Source organism: Aptenodytes forsteri, unplaced genomic scaffold (genome assembly GCF_000699145.1).
Source record: "Aptenodytes forsteri isolate BGI_AS27 unplaced genomic scaffold, ASM69914v1 Scaffold76, whole genome shotgun sequence".
NCBI lineage: Eukaryota > Metazoa > Chordata > Aves > Sphenisciformes > Spheniscidae > Aptenodytes > Aptenodytes forsteri.
The window spans coordinates 3,015,887-3,036,173 of record NW_008794444.1 but is presented as its reverse complement, the minus strand read 5'-3'; the positions used below and the strand labels follow the sequence as shown (position 1 = coordinate 3,036,173).

General features: G+C 54.5%; 1 protein-coding gene across 1 annotated transcript in view; it reads right to left on the bottom strand.

Annotated features, from left to right (window-relative positions):
• TRIM9 (tripartite motif containing 9) overlaps window positions 1-20,287 on the bottom strand; it is a gene marked incomplete at its 5' end in the record, with an annotated part of 68,892 nt that overhangs the window by 20,715 nt on the left and 27,890 nt on the right. Inside the window, 2 exons of the mRNA XM_019474781.1 lie at window positions 6,358-6,480; window positions 6,936-7,031. Of these exons, the coding sequence (XP_019330326.1) occupies window positions 6,358-6,480; window positions 6,936-7,031 (219 nt within the window). The remainder of the gene's footprint in view (window positions 1-6,357; window positions 6,481-6,935; window positions 7,032-20,287) is intronic.

Below are 20,287 nucleotides of genomic sequence, written 5' to 3'. Positions count from 1 at the left end.
CTTCTAATAAAGATCTGGTCCGGAGTGGAAGTGCTTGCTGCAGGCTGCCACTGAGGCTACGTAAATCTTTATGCATGTGGGTGCAAACTGAGATACAAGAAATTTCATTTAAACAAAAGTAAAAGCTTTTTTTCCCATAAAGGTCGTCAAAGACCAGAACAGAGAGGCTGTGGAGTCTCCAGCCTTGGAGACATTCAAACCCCAACTGGTGGCAGCCTGCTCTAGGTGCTCAGAAACTGCACCCAAAGCAGCGGCTGTGGCTCTGTCCCAGCCCACGCCTTTAGCCCCATGATCCTGCCCTTCCGTAAGTCTGTGATCCCCTTTGGGGCTCCAGCACCTATTCATCTGGAGAACTAAAGCATGGAACAACAGTTTAATTGCAGCATCTACACAGCAGGCCAAGCCGACAGCAGAAGTCCACGTTTCCCTTCACCACCACCAACCTGTTTTCAAGGCAAGACGACGGATCTTTGGTTGGGACCTAGTGGGGCTTCGTGGCTTTACAGCTTCTGCGCTCCACACAAGAGAAATGGGACGCAGACAGGAACAGTGAGACTCCATGAGTCGCTTTGATTAGGGAAATGAAAGGTTTTAAAAATAAGACATAAACATCTCCCACACCTTTGAAGGCACGGTCTAAAGCTGGTGGAGCCAGTGAAGCCCACAAGTTTTCCGTATGGCCTTAAGCGTCCTGTGGTTCTCCTCATGCATCAGGGATTTCCACGCCCCGGGGTACCTCAGCTCCCTGTTACCCCAGTAATGAAGAGTATTTGGATGAAGAGACCTGAAAGTAAAATTTGGAAGTTCCTCAAGCCTTTGACTCATGCAAGCAGATGAGGCTGTGTTGGGCTGAGGGGCAGCCTCAGGAGGCCTCAAAAGGCTTGCAGTATTCACCAGATCGTCAGGAAAACCAGGCTGCCGTGAATTCTGCATGGAGGTAGACAGTTTACAAACCTCTCCTGAAACTATGCGGGTAACACACCTCACTGAATGGTGGCATCTTCTGGGAAAGGGCTAATGGCTCAGCTGGCGAGGGGATTTGGGCAGCTCCATACATTTTGTTTGTGGTCGTTTTTATCAAATGCCTTTTCTTCCCTTCGGGTGCCAAAGGAGGCAACAGCCAGAACCTGGCTGCTAATTACAGCCTATAAAAAGGACTTTTGCTGTGCACTCACAGCAGTTCACTACTACCTTAAAATAGGAAATTTATTTCAAGAGCTTTTCTTCCCTGTAAGATGACATTAACTATAATTTACATTTTAATACAGCTCCTAGAAGGCAATAACATCTGCACTCATCTCTACTTAAATGTCTTCCTCACCTTCCTCCTCTTTTTAGTACTTGGCTAGATAACCGGTTTTCGAGGCACCCAAGCTCACTTGAACCTCGGCTCCTCAGCGCCCGGGACGAGTCCTGCCGGGGATGTCACGTGGAGGACACGGAGCCTCCTCACCCCAGGCACACTGTGGCCAGGGTACGGTCACCTGCACGGCCGTGGGGACGGAGGGTGGTGTTATGGGGAGCAGCGCTGCTGCGCTTCGCCGCAGCGCTGCAAACCCAGATGGAAAAATCCCAGATGGAAAAATCCCCAGGACAGATCCCGATGGTTTGATTGTGCTGAATCCCACAATCACGTCCTCTGAGCAGAGCATTTCCAGGTGGATGTTTCCATGGTGACTTGCCTCTTGCTACTGGGAGAGGAGGCTCAGGCTGGAGCTGGAAAAAGCAGAGCTGCTGTATTAACAACGCTGTGCGATGCTGGCAGCGGCACGTCCTGGAGGCTTGCACAAGCCCGTTTTGATCAAAGGCACTGGCAAGCATGGGAAGGTGCGATACGGAGACCTGGTCTCCAGTGCGGAGCCACTGGAGGACATGGCACATGGACAGATGCTACGGAGGACAGACTTGATCCAGCTCTTCAACAAAACAAGTGGAAAGCTTGAGGGACATCAGAAAACCAGAGGCATCCCCTGCAGCCCGATCACAACTCTGCAGAGCTCCTCAGTTCCCAGCTCTTGGTGCCAACGCCCTTCCCAAGGTGCTCAGACACCATGCCAGGGGGAGAACAGTGCAGAGTATGGAGGGATCTGTAAGGGAAAGCAGCGGACTGGTATCTGCATCTTTGGGAAATAATGCACCTCGTGATGAGCTTATCTGACCTGTGTGTCCTGTCTGGTGTTCCTGTACAGAAATGGTACGGTACAGGAAACCAAATCTGTGCTTCTGTCCTGTTTCTCATCCTTTCACACCAATCCTGATCACCAGTGACCTAATCCAATGGAAGAAACCGAGTTCCCTTGGGCTTCCTGGAAAATCCTGAGTGTAACCCCTGAAGAAGGGTCACAGACCAGCAATTCATTTCTGGAGATTCAGCGCTATGGACAGGAGCCCTTGGTGAGCGTTTCCTATATAATTAGTTCCCCTGGGAAATGTGACAACTGCTGTTTGCCTGCAAGAGCTCTGCAGCCAAAGCACCATGGTGAAATTGCAGAGCAAAGGCACCCCATGACCTGAAGGCCAGAAGAAGGCCAGAATTGTCCACCATGCTGCTGAGAGCTTAAAGGAGGTGCACACAGAGCTCAGTCCATGTGTACTGTGGACTAAGGAGAGATTTCTTACTGGGACAACACTGCAGGGAAGCTTCTATGTCCCCTGCTCAAACTGGCCCATGCCGTAGGGCATCTTCCCTTGGGGAAGACCATACTGGTCCTTTGAAAACCAGGGGCAGCAATGAGGAGCAGGACAGACAAGGAGGTCTGTCCCAGAGGTGAAGTGGGCACCTGGCCCCACTGCTCCTCCAGTTGTTATTTTTTTAAAGCCTGGGTTCTTAATCCGAATCCAAGTGTAGGGGGAGGTTGGGGAAAGGCAGGGAAACATCTCTTCCAAGTTCATTTCCTCCCAAACCTCTCCAAGTCTGGAGCAATTAGTGTTGGCCCACAGGCAAACGTGGATTTGTGCCTGCCTCCATGAAATATGTGTCAAGCCAAAGTAGGCCAGTCCTGAAGCCGAGCCAAGCCCAACTCCGGGAGCTGCACAGGAATGGGAACTTGGGCTCCCGGGTGAAAGGCACCTGTGGGACTGCGCCAGCCGGCAGGCTCTGTCCCTCCGTGCCTCTCCTCCTCGCTCACATGGTGCCATCCCGTGCCGTGATGCCGTGACCAACCTCGCAGCAGGCAGGAGGAGCAGCCCACGGAGAGATCAGCTGCAGCCAGGGCGCTGCGGCTCCACGCTGGCTGCTGGAGCAACTAGTTTGGATCTGAAAGGGCTCCTGGGTGGCACAGCTAAGTCTCACCGGTCAATCTATCTGCTCATCTCCTCCTCAGCTGACTTGCTCTGGGGACGTGGCAGGGGCAAGTGGACACACAGGCCAGGCTAGGATGCTCTGGTCTCCTATGGGAAGGGGTGAAGCTGTCACCGCAAGCCAGCGGCCAATGTTGTCCTGTCCTAATGTGAACATCAACCAGGACAACCCCCATGGCCCTGCAGCAGGACCCACCACGGGTCCAAATTCAGTGCAAAGTGCGTGCCGGGGCATGTGTAGGAAGAGGCAGCGCCGAGCACGCAGCACGCTGCTGCAGACGGGGCAGGCGGAGGTGGGGAGGTGGCCCCTCTGCTGCACAGTCTCACACCCTGCACACCATCCTTTCTGACACCCTGAAAGGATTCCCGCTCCCTCTGCAACGCCTCTAGAGCTCCAGAGCCTCGGGGAGAAAGCTGGGGGCTTTGTTATCCCCCCCAGCCAGCTCCAGCCTCGGGCAGCGGGGGGTCGTCCCGTCGGGAGGCAGCTGCTCCAGGCACAATGCTGCTCCCCTTTCATGTCTCCTCGCATTCCCCTGACCCTTTGAGCGAGGCCAGCCCAGCCCGTGCCCAGCTGGAGCTGCAGGTGCTGTCTTTCGTAGAATCATAGAATCGCTTAGGTTGGAAAAGAGCTTTAAGATCATCGAGTCCAACCGTTAACCTAACTCTGCCAAGCCCACCACTAAACCATGCCCCTAAGTGCCACATCTACACTTCTTTTAAATACCTCCAGGGATGGTGACTCCACCACTTCCCTGGGCAGCCTGTTCCAGTGCTTGACAACCCTTTTGGTGGAGTAATTTCTCCTAATAACCAATCTAAACCTCCCCTGGCGCAACCTGAGGCCGTTTCCTCTCATTCTAAAGGCTGTTTCCTTTGTCCAGGAGGTTCCTTAGAGGGGGCGAAGGGGAAACTGCCCCACGTGGCGATGACCTGGGCAGCCCCTTCGCCTGGGTGACAGAGCACATGAGGACAGCAGCAGGGCCAGGGAGGGGGGCGCAGGGGACCAGGCTACAGAGTTGGTGGTGAACACTCGCCTCGGTGGCCTGGTGTGGCTGGGGGACCCTGCGCGTGCACAAGGTGGACAGCAGGGAGGTACCCAACAGGACTGAGACTCTCCTAAACCCCCTGTCCTGTCTGCAGCTTGTGAAAGCAGGCAAGACCCTCTCCATCCCGGTCCCCAAGCCAGAGGGGAAGGATGTGCGTTGACCTGGGCTGGGTGCCAAGGCTGTGTGTCCCAGCCTGACGATGCTGAAGCCCTGGGAGGCAAATCTCAGTGTGCAAGACCCTAGCTGGCACTCGGGTGGGTCAGCGCTGCATGACTCTCCCCATACAATGCTGGGGCCAAGGCAGCACAGCCGCATTTATTACCTACCTCCCCCCCAAAGAACTGAAAGGGAAAATCAAATAATTTCAGGCTAAAAATCTGAGCAGAGGGGAGCAGCTTCTGGATTTTAAACACCAGCTGCTGTGATGCTATTGGTAACTAGATGCAGGCTCGTGTGCCACGTCTGCTGGAGCACACAGGGCCACGGAGCCCTTTCTGCCTGTGCAGCTCCCTTCCCACGGTGCGTGGGGAGCTGCAAGAACTCGGTCCTTCAGGGAGGAAGGCTCGAGGGCTGACTTTAACAGAGTCCTGTCTGAAACCCAGGGGCTGTTTCTTCTTTTAAGGGCCAGGCCTGCCTAATGACAAAGCCTGGCTGGTAACAAGGGTGGATGGGGGTGGGATGTACGTGTGCACATGTTGCGGGGACCGGCAAGATGGTAAGAGCAAGCAGTGGGATGCAGTTCCCTTCCTCCAGCCAAAAAAGTGAAAGGCCTCCGTGGGTTGTGCTGAGCAGGGAAATTGCTTTGTGCTGCCCGGCTTTGTGAGAGTTTAATTAACCATGCCGTGAAGGGGAAGAGGGAAAGAGAGCCCACCAGGCAGCGGGGGTTCTCTCTGCGCCTAGAAGACAGGCTGGCAGCATGGCATTTTGTCACTTTATTGTCAGACACTGAGCACTGATGCTGGGCTTGGTCCCACAAAGCTGCTATTGTCCATCTCCCGATGGAAACACTCACAAGCCCTCGTGTTGCGGTGCCCATCGTCTGCAGGCAGACCGGAGACTGGTGGCCTCCTCCCTCATTTTTGGCAGGTCCAGGAATCCCTTTGGGAGCCTCCTGGATGGCCCAAAGCAAGACCAGGGGGGATGCAAGTGGAGCCAGAGAAGAGAGACAGATATTTCTAGCCCAAACACTGAAATGCCCTTGGAAGAGGGACCCTGGAAGCACAAAGTGATGCTGGTGTGAAATGCCTCAGCTGGCCCGTATCAGTGACGGCCAGGGTGCAACTACCTTGTCTGACAGACGCTGGGCACTGCTACACTCGCTCCGCCGGTCCCCGGTGAGATTTGGCCCTTTGCTTCCCTTCTCAGCCCCAAACCAGCTGAAAAGACGCGGTGTAGTGACTGCAGGAACGACACAAGCCAGGAGCCCGTTTTCACAGCTGACCTCAACACTCACGTCTAGAGCTGCATCTCAGCTCCCCCAATGCCAACAATTCATCTCTCAGTGCAACCATCACCCTGAGGCCACGAGGTGCTCACCAAGCACAGAAAACAGAGCAATTCCTGCTCCTGCCTGATGACAAAACTGGCATCTCATGACACCGAGTGCCCCAGGACTTCAGCTGAAGCCAGCAGAAGTTACAGGCAGTCAGCATCCTGCAGGATCATGCTAGTAGCTCGGAAGCAACAGGGGGCACGAACAAGGTCCTTTTCCAGCCTGCGGATGCTGTGCACATGGCTCTGCTGACCTAATGACTACTATTTGGCCCAGTAATGGGGTAATTCAGTGAGAACCACCACCTGGAGGAAGCAGCACTTTGCTCAGGGCCTGTCACGCTGGGAGCTTGAACGGAATTCAGCTCATGTGAAAAGCAAGAAGAGTGGCTTTCCAGTGACCTTCCCACTCCTCCCGCAGCGCTTCACCCCAACAGATAGCATCACGGTCCTCGTCCCCGTCCAGTGCCAACCCTGCAGAAAGCTCTCTGACCACCTCAGCCGGTGGGTAGGGGCTCACCTTCAGCTTGTGCTCGTGCTCCTTGTTGACCCGGGACAGCAGCTGGGCTTTCCTTCTGTTGAGGGCGTCGATGAGGGCGTCACACTGGGCCACCAGGCAGGCCTCGAACTCCACACTGTTCTCCTGCGGGTCAGAGCAGAGCATCACAGCCCAGGGCATGTCTCCAGTTCAGTTGGGAAACTTGATTTTTTTACGATACCACATGGGCCATTTTTCTATCTGCAGCTGCACCACTGCAACACACAAATCCATACCGTTAGCACGTGGGGTGCTTACACCTTTGGCTCATGGCAAATGTGGTAGTGGCAGGTGAGGAACAGGTTTGGTTCGTCCTGCCACATCCTTGAATCTGCCTATGACAGAGACGGGAAGGGCTGGGGTCTCTGCTGCTCGCTCCGTGACACAGGCATCTTTAGGAGCAGCAGTTTTTGGGAGGGGTGCGGGGGATAATATGAAAAGGCAGGTGCTGATTGTGGGCCCCTTTGGGAGAGCACCCACCAAACCAAGCTGGGGAGATGGGGCAGAGAGCAGCTCACCCCCGTGGGAAGGGGCTGTTCCTCGGCCAGGAGACACAGTACCTGGATTTGCTGCACCATATTGCGGAGTTGGACCAGAAACTCTTTTGCTTCCTTGGCTCTGTCTGACAACCCGTTCAGGGCCTGGGAAAGCTGGCTCTGCAGGGGGAAGAAAGAGCAGGGTCATTTCCATGTCCTGGACTCATCCTTGTGCTGGAGGAGCCGATGCGTGTGTGATTTGGGCTGGGGATGGACTGCAGCCCAGCACTGCCTTCCCAGGGTTTGCAGCCTTCAGCAGCCCACCGAGGTGTCCTGCCCCTGCTGCCCTGAGTGTAAGGAGAGGAAAAGGAGGGTTAGCCATCATCATGGATGCCCTGGGTTTGGGAAGCAGATATTCAGTGTCCACCTCCTCCACAGGCTTCCCTGCGTGATCAGAGACAAGCCACATCCATCCTGGGTCTCAAAGTGAGCCAGTCAATACCTCCCCCGGACCTGTGCTCTCCAGGGAGCCAGACACCAAAAAGCCTGTAGGATCTGACCCGTGTCTGCTGAGGACGATCAGCAAAAGGGCACAGGTCAGGCCACCCGGAATCAGACCGAAAATCTCCCAATCCCTCCTGAAAGCTAAGGTAAAGCAGGGTCCTCCACCACCATGCAAAATACTGACTGCCCCTTTCTCCTCCGGTGCTAGGGGTGGGAGCGTACACCCACAGCCTGCTCCGGCCTGTGCTGAGCTGAGCTGCGTAACACGGTAATAACAGTGATAACGTCTTGTGCTTTTTCATCTTCCTGGCACTTTCTAAACATTAACTCCGGAATCTTCCCTTTTTGCTGTGATTTCAGTAAGAGTTATTATCTCAAGAGCTGGGCAAATCACCCGTGACAATTTACCTCTGGGAGAGATTTTGCCTCTTTCGTGGGCTGCAAAATACCTGCAAACACCACGCAGGTTTTGAGGTGTGATCTTTCTTTGTGGCAGACACAGAAGGGGGCCCAGAAGATGGCTGACGTCCCCAAATCTCCAAAAACCCAATGTGACCGTCCCTCCTGTGGTCAGGACGCTGGCACCGGGCTGGCACCTGCCCCGTTGTGCCATGCTCCCCCGGCCGCCGCCGCGGGGAGGGGGAGCAGCGGGAATGACGGTGCAGAAGGGATGCGAGGTCAGCGCAGCGCCTGCTGAGATGGCGCTGGGCTGAAATCAAGAAAAAAAGAATTGCTATCGAAGAGATGAGGTAACAAACAAATGGCAACCATTTAATGGCCCAGAAAATGACCTTACTGCTGCTTCCCCAGGAGATGTTAATATAACCCTAGTGATTTCTGCATTTCCTTTGTAATTTATCGTGCCCGAGTCACCAGGATGTGGAGCTAATCAGCGAATGCATCTCTAATAAAAATGGGATTGCTAAGTCAGCTCAGCAGGGCCTCCCCATCTCTCTTCCCTCCCCTCCCCGAGCAAAGGCTGGAGGATAGCCGAGGTCGGAGCCTGAGCTGCTCCCCAGGGCGCTGGCAGCCCCACGCACCGCAGGGACGACCCAGCCCTGCCTCGTCCTCTCCGCTGTGCCCCTGCAAAAGCCTCCGTCGCCCTGCCCCACGCTTGCCCTCCACAGCCCACACACGGCTCCAGCCCTCCCAGATTTAGGAAGACGTCTTAAGCCCGGCAAGGTGGTTTGCTGAGAACCGAGTGCTGCTGGGCCCTGGTCTTTGATAACGCAGGCAATTAATAGAGAAAATCAGTGGGATTTTGTTATGTTTATAAGCTCCTCATTAAAATTGCAGCACGGTGGGTTTTTTCCTTTAATAAAGTCTTTAGAAGACTGCTTTTTCTATCAACATACATTTCAGAAAGGGGATCTTTATATCAACATAATTCTTTGAGGCTTTCCTAATGGGAAAGCATTTTAAATGTGCTCTTAAAATTTAATAAGAGCTCTGCAATGCCAGTGTGCACTGTCCATTTGCAGCTCCTTCACCTGGGACACCCCCAGTCTCACAGCACAACGGCTTCCACGGCACAGCCACAAGAAGTCCGCAAAAAGATGGTCCATCTCCTTCAGAGCCTCCCTCCTCGAGGTCTTACACTGCATCCCCCTCCTCAGCTCAGCCCTTCCCTCTGCTCGAGATGTTCTCAATGCCACCAGTGCCTGCAAGCAAGGGACAGGTTTATGAACTAGTCAGGAAACTGTATTTTTTCCATAATTGTAAGGTTGATGAGGTGCACAGTGGACACCCTGCCCCGTCCCTCGTCCCCGGCATGGAGACTGGGGTGCTGACACTGGCCCGCCCAGCTCACAGTGATGTGCAGTAAGAGCTAGCATCACCTGCGCAAAGTTGGGGTGTTTTCAAGTTCCTATGTATGGGTGGCCACAGGCTCCTCACTGGAAAGGGGAGCTCTAAGGGTTGGTTTTTCATTGGCATGAGCTTCATGCTGATCTCCAGGAAGGGTCCCCATGACGCCGAGGCTCTCCTGGAGCAGAGGCACGTTCCTGGACATGTCCCCTTTGAAACAAACATCTGCCCAGCTCTCCTGCTGCATCCCTGCTGCTTACGGCAAGAGTCACCCCGCTGGGGACTCAGAGCTGCAAGCCATCACGGTTAGCCCATTAAACAAGGTTAATTAACGCTACATGACAACGGAGCGCGTATGGGAATGTGCACAGGGACTCGCAGGCATGCCTGAATGTATTCATTAAGGGCAGCGCTGCAGGCACAGTGACAACGTGATTCATAACCATACGCCACAGAAAAACAAAGTCCTTCCAGTTTCTGTTATTGTGTTAATAAGTCAGAGGCTGCAGAGAGAAATTAAATGACTGATTGGGTCCGTAAATTCCACAGGTACCTTCCATGACCCTTGGAGCAAACCCAAGCTTTAATGCAGTCTATCGCTTCGGAGCAGGATTTAATCACTGGACATGGAAGGCAGAGTCACAGGTTTCCCACAAGCGTGTGATCTACATGGAGGGAGCAGGAGATGGAGACACAGGAGGAGTCCTCCATGCGGGAGCAGGTGGTGAGAAGGACCTGAAGCCTTGTCTCCTGTGGGTGCTGTACCAGATCACAGGGAACAAGATGCTGTTAATATTTCTGTCACACGCTGGAGGGATTTCCCCTCCCTGTGAAAAGCTGGAATGTTGCACTTTGCATCTCCATGTGGAAACAAAATCTTTGGGGCTTCTCGGGGCCGGGAACCCCACAGAGCAGGGGATGGTGGATGGAGACCCAGCGTCCTCCAGCGTGCAGTGGGCCAGCCAGCTCGCATGCGCTGGACCGGAGCGGAGTCCCACTCCGAGCGAGCACAGACAGGGGAATTAATGAGTGTGAAATGAAGAAAAATCCCATTTAGCGGTGTCTTAAAATCAAGTGAATTTGTTCTTTGCAGAAAGCTGGCCTCTTTTTCAATGCTCTTGTTTCAAGGCAGTAAGAAGAGACCTCTGTAATTCACATTAGCATTAACAGGAGCTAAGCATTTAAATCTCTGTCCCCGGAGCACTTAGGAGAGAATCCGTCCCCTCTTTGTGCTCTCTAATAGCTCTGTAACCCTCCTTCCCAGGCACGGCTTACAAAGGGATTTCTGTCACTCTTTGATTCTCCCTTGTCCCAGAGCACGGGTGAGCACAGTCGGGTGCAGAAGGCTGGTGCCTCAGTAGGGCTGAGCAGGCTCCAAGAAACGGAGAAAAGCACCATTTTAAACTCCACGTCATCTCTCAGATGGAGCTGGTCTGGTTCTCCTCCCGTATAACCCAGCTGCCAGTGATGGAGCTCCTCCAGGTTTACCTTGAGGTGAGGAAGGAGCTGAGCCTCTTATTGTAGGAGGCGCCAGGTCCCACTCGGCATTGGATGCTGGATTTGCGGAGCCAGCTCTGTGTAACAGCTCCATCTGGCACAACGGGAAAAATCTGGAGTTAACTAGCGTTGGCCACCAACAAAAGCGAGGAACAGTTGCTCTTATTTCAAACCCCAACTCACTCGCAGGCTCTGACACTAGAGAAAGTACCTGGAGTACTCGGGAGAGATGCCAGTCTCCTTCTCTGGTCAATGGAGAGGAGGGCTCCTCTGCAAGCCAAAAACCAATTGCTAGCCCAGGTCCCCTGGCCAGCTGGAAGTCCCGTTCCCCATGCCCCTGCCCACCCAGGAGCTGTGCAGCTCTGTGCTGCCTGCCCCCAGCCCGCAAGGGCTGCACCCACACGCAGGAAAGCAAGCTTGAGTGTGATGGTGAAGGGTCACAAATTCAAACGAGATCGGGAAAGGACACTTCTGCTCAAGGTCAGGCCAAATGTACGCCCCAGTGCAGCATCTTCCGTACAACGGTGCTTTTCCAGCCTCCAGCAGTTCACAGCTCAGGAACCTCATGAGGCTGGCACAGCTTTCACTTAGCCTGTGTAACCTCCCTTGGATTTCTCTTCCACAGAACCGTCCTGTCTCCTTGTGGACCAACATAAGCTTTTATCACCCACAAGGTCCCGTAGCAAGGAGTTCACAGCTTAAGGTTAGATTTATGGTTGGACTTGATGATCTTAAAGGTCTTTTCCAGCCTATATGAACCTATGATTCTAAGTGCATGCCCTGTGAAAGCCACCTCCTCCGGGCTGCTGCAGACCGTGTCTGCTTCAAAGGCCATTTGACCCGAGACTTCAGATGACTGCACCTCCTTACCAGCCGCAGACGGGCTGTCCCTAACTCCCTGTCACCCCAGGACAGAAAAACTCACCCCAAAAGAGCTCTCGGCATTACACTGAGAGCCCAGTACCTGCTCTGACATCCCAAGTGTTGCAACCAGCTCCTGTTTCTTCTCTCCTTCCAACCAAGTCATCTCGCAGCCAGTTCCTATGCTGGAGCATCCATACGGAGGTAAAAGAAAAGAGGAATAAGGCATGGCAAGAAAAGATGCTGTTCCCAGCTGTTCTGCTTGTACCCTCGAAAGGATGAAGAGCTGTTACGGATGCCGGAGTTGAAGTCATGTGCTTCTTTATTTTAATTAAAGCATAGGACCTACAGCCTTTGAATCTTGAGGCAAGCTTACTGTATGTGATGCCTGACTAATTAAAATGGGATGTTTAATTAAAACTTGTATTCAGTCAGGAAGCTGATGAAGCTAAACTGCTGCTAATTGGCTTTCGGCTCCAGTCACGAGAGCCTGACTTTTGCATTCAACGCTGCCTGAGAAGAGAAACCAGGAGCTCTGCCGGGACCTGCAGCCTGGGCTGAACCTGCCCCTTGAGACAGGAGCCTGCACCGTGGGGCGAGGGGAGACCAGACCGGGCAGTGCCACGTCCTGAGGTCCTGCAGGGGCTGGTCCTCATGGGAGACAGGCGACCGTGGGGAGCTGGCTGTGCCCTGTGCTGCCAAGGAGCCTGCCGATCCGCCCCGGGGGAGGCTCCTTCCTGAGCCTGCTCCCAGCAATGATAAATGCCAAAATGAAATCATGCCCTCACCCCTCTCCTCGTTCCTCCTTTGCCCACCTGACAATCACTCAGTCGCTGCTGCTGGGCCTGCTCTGGGGCTGACTCGGCATCGCTGCTACGCACTGACTGCTAAAACCATCAGCTGCTCTCCAGCAACACCCCCGTGCCCACTGGCCATGCTGTCTTCGCTCCCATTGAATAGTCCAGACCCCTTCCCCGTTTCCCTTGCACACCCCCCGAAACTGTATCACTGATCCCTGTGTACTTACTCTGATGAAGACAAGTAAACAAGCCTGAAACCTACTCTGAAACAGCTCTATTTGATCACTGCTCACAGACAGCAGCTTCTAGAGCTCTGCCTGCCAGCTCCTACTGCACATGATGTGATGTGACACCACACAGGGCTGAGCACTTACTACCTGTGCGCATGTAAGGAGACCTCTTACCAAAAATGCCTTACACCTCTGCAGCTAGTGCCATCAAACCTGAACACCCTCAAAGGTCCTCCTCTCTTCCTCTCCCTTCTGCTCTGCTAAGCCCGGTCCCCTGAAATTGCACTGGAAACGCAGATGTGCGGCAGACGGTGGGTTACACCCCGAGGCAACCTCATCCCGTGCCCAAAAGGTTGGTGGAGAGCAGCGCTTTCGTTGCAGACCACTTGCTCTCTGCCTGCTGAACTCTTTCGGCATCTTTGGAGAGCAATCAGGCAGCAAACAGCCTTGAAAGCTGGAGACCAGCGCTCACTCCCAGGCCCACCCTGGCACGCCTCTGGCAGGGATGCGGTGTAGATACCGGCGACTGATGCTCTGTGTTTGCAGGATGAGCAAAGCCGGACCATCTTAGCTGCTAACAACTGTAACTTTGAGCCAAGGCAGGCAACAGCAACTGAGCATGGGTCTGAATCGCCCCCCTCCAAACACCGCGCCATTCTGCTGCTGCGCATTTGACACGGGTCCAGCTCAGGTTTTCCCGGCTTCCCATGAGAAGGATGTGCTCTCAGCCTGACATAAAGCTGCAAATAAAGTAACAGACGGAAGAGCCTATGCTCGTCAGCAGGACGCACACACACACACACACAGAGCCAGGGTTGTGAGCAAGGCTCCTGGGTGCAAACTGCAGGCTGGAAATGAGCCCTAGGAACGGCTCCCACTCCCCCGCTGGAGACAATGGGGGAAGCAAGGCATGGGAAGGCAGCAATCGCTACTGCTGCGTACTGGGGGCCTCGGTTCTCCTCCTTCATTGCAGTTATGCCGGGGAAACGGGGGTATGCAGGAGGAAGATGAAATGTAAACTATTAAGATACAGCAGCCCCTGGGAGAGGAGCTCCACGCGGGGAGCGTGCCTCAGGGCCGGGCTGCTCCTGCTGCCTCTGCAGCAGCCTGGAGGGCAGCTGGGGTCTGCAAAGCAGATGATCCTCTGCACGTGCAAGTCGGGCTGGCTCTCTGGGGCGGACAGGCATCCGCAGAGCGGATTATCTCTGGGGCAATTTTTATTGACATCGGAGTTAATTCCAGGGCCTGCGGAGGGGCCCCTGCATCTCTGGAAGAGGCAGAGATGCCACTACACCCACTACTATTAATCCTAGACCCTGGTGGATCCTCCTGGGGGAAGCACGCAGCTCTTTGCCTCTGTAACGCTAGGAAAACCCCAGGCAGAACCCGAGGGGGGAGGTCACCTGAGATGGGGACACTTTGGGGTGTCTCGCCTCCACGGTGGTGGCTCCCACGTGCAGCTCCACAAGGATCCCCAGCCCCGGATGGAGCACGGGTGAGTTACAGCCTTTTCACTGCAAACTGGGAGGGATGCGGTGGGTTTGGGATGCCCAAGGGTCCAACCCGGCATGGCTGTATCGATCTGCGTGGAGCAGCAGAGCACCCAGCCCTCGACCATGTCACAGTGCTGAGGGCACCCAGTACCCACAGACAGCAGCAGGTGCTGAGGGTGCTCAGCATCCCCGGGGACACAGACTGCGTTTTGTGCACAGGGAATTTTCCTCCTGCAAGCCTTCTCCTTTCTCTCATCTGCTGCTACCATTTTGCCCTGTGCAGCAACACAGCAGACTCACGCATGCCACCCACAGCTGGCAGGGGGAAGCCCCACTCCAGAAGGGACTGTGGACCAGGCCAGGATGGAGGCAGTGGCGAATTGAGCTGGGAAAAAAACCTCACGTCCCCTCTGCCAGGCAGACAGGCTGTCTGCAGCCCTCCCACGAGCCGGGGGTGGGGATGCAGTGGGTTTTGCCCCACGCCAAGCACCAAAGCCGGGCTGCTGCCTGCCAGCTGGTAGGATTTTGTTAAATCCACTTATTTTTTGATAGCGTTGATAACAGAACAGCAAAGCCATTCTGGGTGCTGCAGCGCAGAGCAGAAATCACTGCCAATCCTGGCAGTGTCAGAGTTGGAGGCCTTACCAGCTCAGCTCAGCTCAGGTTGTTTTTATTTATTCCCGCCTGCCCCAAGTCATTGAGTATCAAGGTGAAATCTTGCACGTGGACGTGCATCTGTCCTCCCCTGCAATAAGGAGCTGCCCCAGGGTTATGGGTCTTCATAGAATCACAGAATGGTTTGGGTTGGAAGGGACCTTAAAGATCATCTAGTCCAACCCCCCTGCCATGGGCGGAGGCCGGAGGCCTTACCAGCTCAGCAGGTTGTTTTTATTTATTCCCGCCTGCCCCAAGTCATTGAGTATCAAGGTGAAATCTTGCACGTGGACGTGCATCTGTCCTCCCCTGCAATAAGGAGCTGCCCCAGGGTTATGGGTCTTCATAGAATCACAGAATGGTTTGGGTTGGAAGGGACCTTAAAGATCATCTAGTCCAACCCCCCTGCCATGGGCAGGGACACCTTCCACTAGACCAGGTTGCTCAAAGCCCCGTCCAACCTGGCCTTGAACACTTCCAGGGATGGGGCATCCACAACTTCTCTGGGCAATCCGTTCCAGTGCCTCACCACCCTCATAGTTCTTTGGGTCTGGGGAGGACAGCGCAAGGCAGGGTCCCCAGGAGCAGCGCTTGGGATGTGCCTGTGAAGGGCAAGCCCTGAGAGCTCAGGTCGGATGCTGAGGACAACTGCCTGCCCCTGCGAGCCTGGATATCACCAGGATGCCTGCCTGCTGCGGCACTGTGCTGGCCTAACCAACCCCTTCGGTACGTGGCTAAGCCTGTGTCTGTGCTATTTCTGGGCCCAAGCCCTGTGTTTGTGGAATTGCTTGCTTCCTTGGGATCCCTATCCTACCACATCATCTCCCCTATGCTCCCTGTGAGATGATGATTGCAATAATCAGCTAGGAGCCGAAGCCCCCAGTACTGATGTGCTGTCACTTGGGCGCACAGATGGCCTCGGCCGCTGGCTTTGTTCACACAGACACTAGGGCAGTGTATTTCCTCAGCAGGCAGAACTGATTCAAAGGCTCCAGCCTGGAAATAAAACAAGAATATATTCTTTTCAAGCGTGACCTTGCTAAAACCCTTTCATTGCCTCCCATGTGGCTCCGGGATTCCCTGGCCTGGGGCAGGCACACTGCTCTGCCTCCTCCCAGCCTTGCTGTGTGCAACACTGAATTCATGCGGAGTTTCTTGCACGTTTTATTTAGCCTGGTCTCAGTTATAACCTGCAGCAGCAGTGGCAATGTCCATCAATCCATCTGTACTAGCACGGCGACTTACCTAGCCCAGCTCGCTGCCTGGCTGCCCAGAGCCCCTCGCCCCGCACACACGCAGAAAGGGACGGGGGTCTACAGCCGGACCAGCCCCAGGCTTCGGGGGTCCTCTCTGAAAGGACACTTCTAATGTTTTGAAAATGACCTGCTGCGACTTGGCCACCAAGCCCTGGAACTGCGCATTAGCCAGCACTGGGGACACTGCTGGAAGCAAGAGACTTAGGGTAAAAACATCAATTATTCTCTTTGCATGGACTTTAATGCATGTAATTGTTACGCCAAAATTGCGAAAGAATAACTCTGGCTTCCAGACCCCCTGCTAGGATCAGCGTGCATGACGGCCTAGCTGGGATGCCCAGGCCGTGGGTGCCTGGGGGGACAGGTCACACGCTGCTTCTTCCACTCTGAAACAGCAGAGCGTTTTGCTCCTGCTGTGAATCCTTGTGCTCACTTGAACCCGCTGCTTCCCGGTTCGCAGGCCTTCTGTGGCCAGGACAGCTGGTGCTCTGCAGCCTGCAATGATTTCTCAGCAGGCTTTGGGAGAAGCCTGTACGAGGAGGAGGATCTGAACCCCCAGCTTCCAGCATCCTTGCACTTTAACCCCACTTCTTCGAGGGGCAAACAATCAGGCGTGCAAAACTCGCCAGCAGAAAGATACGGCTGCCAAGCGGCCTGTGAGGTAACATGCCAGTACCTTGCTTCCAAAAACATGGGGACACCAGATGAAGTTATTAGATACCACCGGAGCCGCAGTGATCTTCTATGCCTCAAGCATTGCTGTGGGACCAACTTTGGTTCAGCTTAGCCCCCTGGAAGAGGGTAGATCTAGGACGATTCCTTGCAACGTGACGAAGGCCAGCTTTGCACACAGGGACACTCAGTGTGGATCAGTTCATGCGTGGCAACTTGCTTGGCTGTCCCTAGTCCTTGGACTAAACAAATACAAGAGGTATATAATGTCCTGGGCTGCTCCTTGCTGACAGTTCCTTGCTGTGAGGACGTGTTGAAGATGCTCTGTCCTTGCTTTGATACAGGATATAGTCCTTGCTTTGATTTTTAGGGAGAAGAAATGTAAGCACCTAGTAATAGCCCTTTGATATTGTCCAATTAATTCCTGTTTTGCTTCATTAACTCTCAACAAAAAAATCATCTTAGCTTTTCATTGGCAAAACCTAACACACGTCCCTTTGAAATCACAGACAGAACTGCCAGCTCTATTACAGGGATGCTGAGAAAAACACAAGCTAAGCAAGGGTCTGCTGCCTGACCACGGGTACACAGAGGGGCAAACAAGGTAAGGGTCAGAAACTATTTAAAAAAGGCCAAATATTGTGGACTGATCGGCGCGGATCTGTAGAGTGAGTTGATGCTGAGGTCCACTCTCTCCGTATTTCAGGAGGAGAGACACTTTGGACTCACCCTCACCTGGTCCTGCTTCAGCTGCACTGCATTAGGTGTGCTCCTGGAGTGCATCTTCCAGGTTGTGTCCCTGAGAGGAGTCCGGGTCCTGCTGCAGCTCTGCACACAGACATCAGGGTGGAAATGCAGGTCGAGAGTATTGCAAATACATGTTGCAGCTGTTCACTGCAGGCTGCTTTTCTGAGATGAGCAATTTCCACATCCTGGTCTGGATGGCAGTCTCCCTTAGAGTCTTGTAACCAAGATGATACTGACTGAGTCTGGCTTCTTCTGGGATCCGAACCCCGGCAAGAAGGCCATGAACTTTGCTAGTGGCTGGTTCGCGCAAGCGATACTAAAATAAATTCCTCCCCATCGTCCCTCGTGGGGCAGCTCAGGGCACGGCAGGCAGCAAGAAATTCAGCTCCCAGCTCTAAAGCCTATAGCCAGCCAAGATCCAAATGGGATCCTCAGGACACATCTCTTCTCCTCTGGAGCGCTCACAGGCAACCTTGCAGACTAGGGGGGGAAATCAGCACAGGCTGGACCATGCATTCGTGCACAACCCTCCTTTTCCTTCCCTCAGCCAGGCCTGCTGTAGATCCAAGGTTTCTCTCCCGGCATCAGTGCACCCAGGAGCAGTGTCCTGCCAATGGTGAAGGGCAGTGAAGTTGCACACTGGCCCCTGTTTCATCTTTGTCCGTGCCTCTGCAACTCTGGGGTGGCTTTGCTGCTTCTGCAACTCTGGGATGGCTTTGCTGCTTCTACAACTGACAGCCACCGGGCCCAGCAAGTCTGAAGTAGCACAAAACAGGCACGGAGAGCAAAGCCACGCATCTTCGCTGTGAGATAGTGGTGAATTTGCAGAGCAATTAACAAGAAGGCATCAACTAAAAGCAGTCTTTGCCCACCATCTTCATCAGATGCATGACCCCTGTCACTGCCGGAGGCCAAGATGAGAGCTCAGGGAAGAGGGCTGCCCTCCTGTCTGCATTAGTGTTGCCCAAGCCTTGACATAAGGCTGACTTCACTGCCGACTTCATGCATCTGCACGGCCTCCGATGCAGAGCAATTAACAAGAAGGCATCAACTAAAAGCAGTCTTTGCCCACCATCTTCATCAGATGCATGACCCCTGTCACTGCCGGAGGCCAAGATGAGAGCTCAGGGAAGAGGGCTGCCCTCCTGTCTGCATTAGTGTTGCCCAAGCCTTGACATAAGGCTGACTTCACTGCCGACTTCATGCATCTGCACGGCCTCCGACTGCCACAACAGTGAGAGCTCTGCGACGGACATGACCAACATCACCGATCTACCAGCGCTGCGGAGATCCTCCCACAGCCTGGGTTACAGCTCCCAGGTACCAAGGGCGCAATATAGGGCTGGGGTCGTTTCCAGCCCCGTAGGTGTACGCTAAAGGAGTGCTCTTTGGGCTGAGGAGACGTGCAGATGTGATGGATGCAGACACCAAAGTACCACGTGCCAGCAACAAAAGTACAGGCAGCTCCGTATGGGTTGTAATGAGGCTGACAGGAGGAAGCAAAGAGATGCTTTGGCTGGAAAAGGCAAGGTGAGGATCCCGGTGCAAACCAGTCCATCCAGAGCAACAGCAGCATGTAGCTCCCCTTAAAGACTGTGCTGAGCCATGTCTTGAGGAGTGCAATCGTAATGATGGCTGATTACCGTCACTTGTGACCCAGCTGGGAGCACACTGATCTATAGCTGCTGTCATGCGGCCGGTGGCATTTCCAAACCACCCTGGAAGCGCAGGGCTCATTTGCCGCGTGTCAGCGTTGTTATGTTTCTAGAGATGAATGAGGCTGGCGAGAGGCAGAGGACAGCTCGCAGCTGAGCAATGACTTCTCCAGGCTCCCTCCCCTCCCCTGCGAGGCATGGTCCAGCAACAACATGCAGTGTCCTGAGCGGGTGGAAATGCTTGTAGCTCCCCTGGACCAGCACTTACAGCCACGTCCCCAGGCAGACGGGCTGGTTCTTTGCTAGAGGTGCAATTTACAGGCAGAATAAGCACACAACTACACCTGCACTCCTCTCTGCAGAAGCTGGGAACACACCATCTTGCACACGCTCTTCCTATATTTGTGGAAAAAGGAGGTTTAAGCACCCTTTGCTGTTCCCCAGCCCTCAGAGGGCTGAGTGCTGGAGCAAGCCCCTGCGTGGCGAAGGGCAACCTTGCGGGCACTGCCACTGCAGCCACCAGGGCTGTTCCACGGGCTCCGACCCCCAGGGTGATAGCTCCTGGGCCATGCCCTGCTCCTCCTGGGCTCCCACCCGCTGGAGACTGGAGTCCGTTTCCCTCATGGCTGGAGGAGGACAGCATGCACCCCTCTGCCCTGGGGTGCCTCCTCTCCTCATCTGCACGGGGGCATTCCCACCGGGCACGGCTTCCGCCAGGCTCCCCCGCTTCCGACTGCAGCTGCTGCTAGCACAGGGGCAGGGAGATAAAACGAGCAGAGCTGAATCCAATTAGAGAGATCCGGAAACAAGAGAGGAGATGGGAACGTGTCCAGGTTGCCGAGAGCTCCGTGTGCCCTCGTGCCAAGAGAGGAGAATCACAGACGAGGAGGACAGCGTGTCTGGTCCTGCTTAGGGATCCTTTGGCAAAGTGGTGGTGTCAGAAATCTGCAGGGGAGAGCTGAGCACGACACCGTGCAGCACGGCTTAGCATCACACCACAGCCCCGTTAGCATGCCCAGCACTTGGGCTAATTGGCCTGGGTGCAGCTCTGTGCTGCTTGGGCTGCGCCTGGAGGAGCTCTCAAATGGCACCACAGAGCTGCACCGTGGCCTCCTGCTTGAGATGAGCAGATTGGGGTTGGGCCTGGCTGGCAAAGGTCTTCCTTGGATGGAAATCAGTCAGGGGAGAGTATAAGAGTATAGCTGTCAACCTCCCAACATTGGGGCTGCCTGCTGAAATCAGGCACATTCTGGCCTGATCG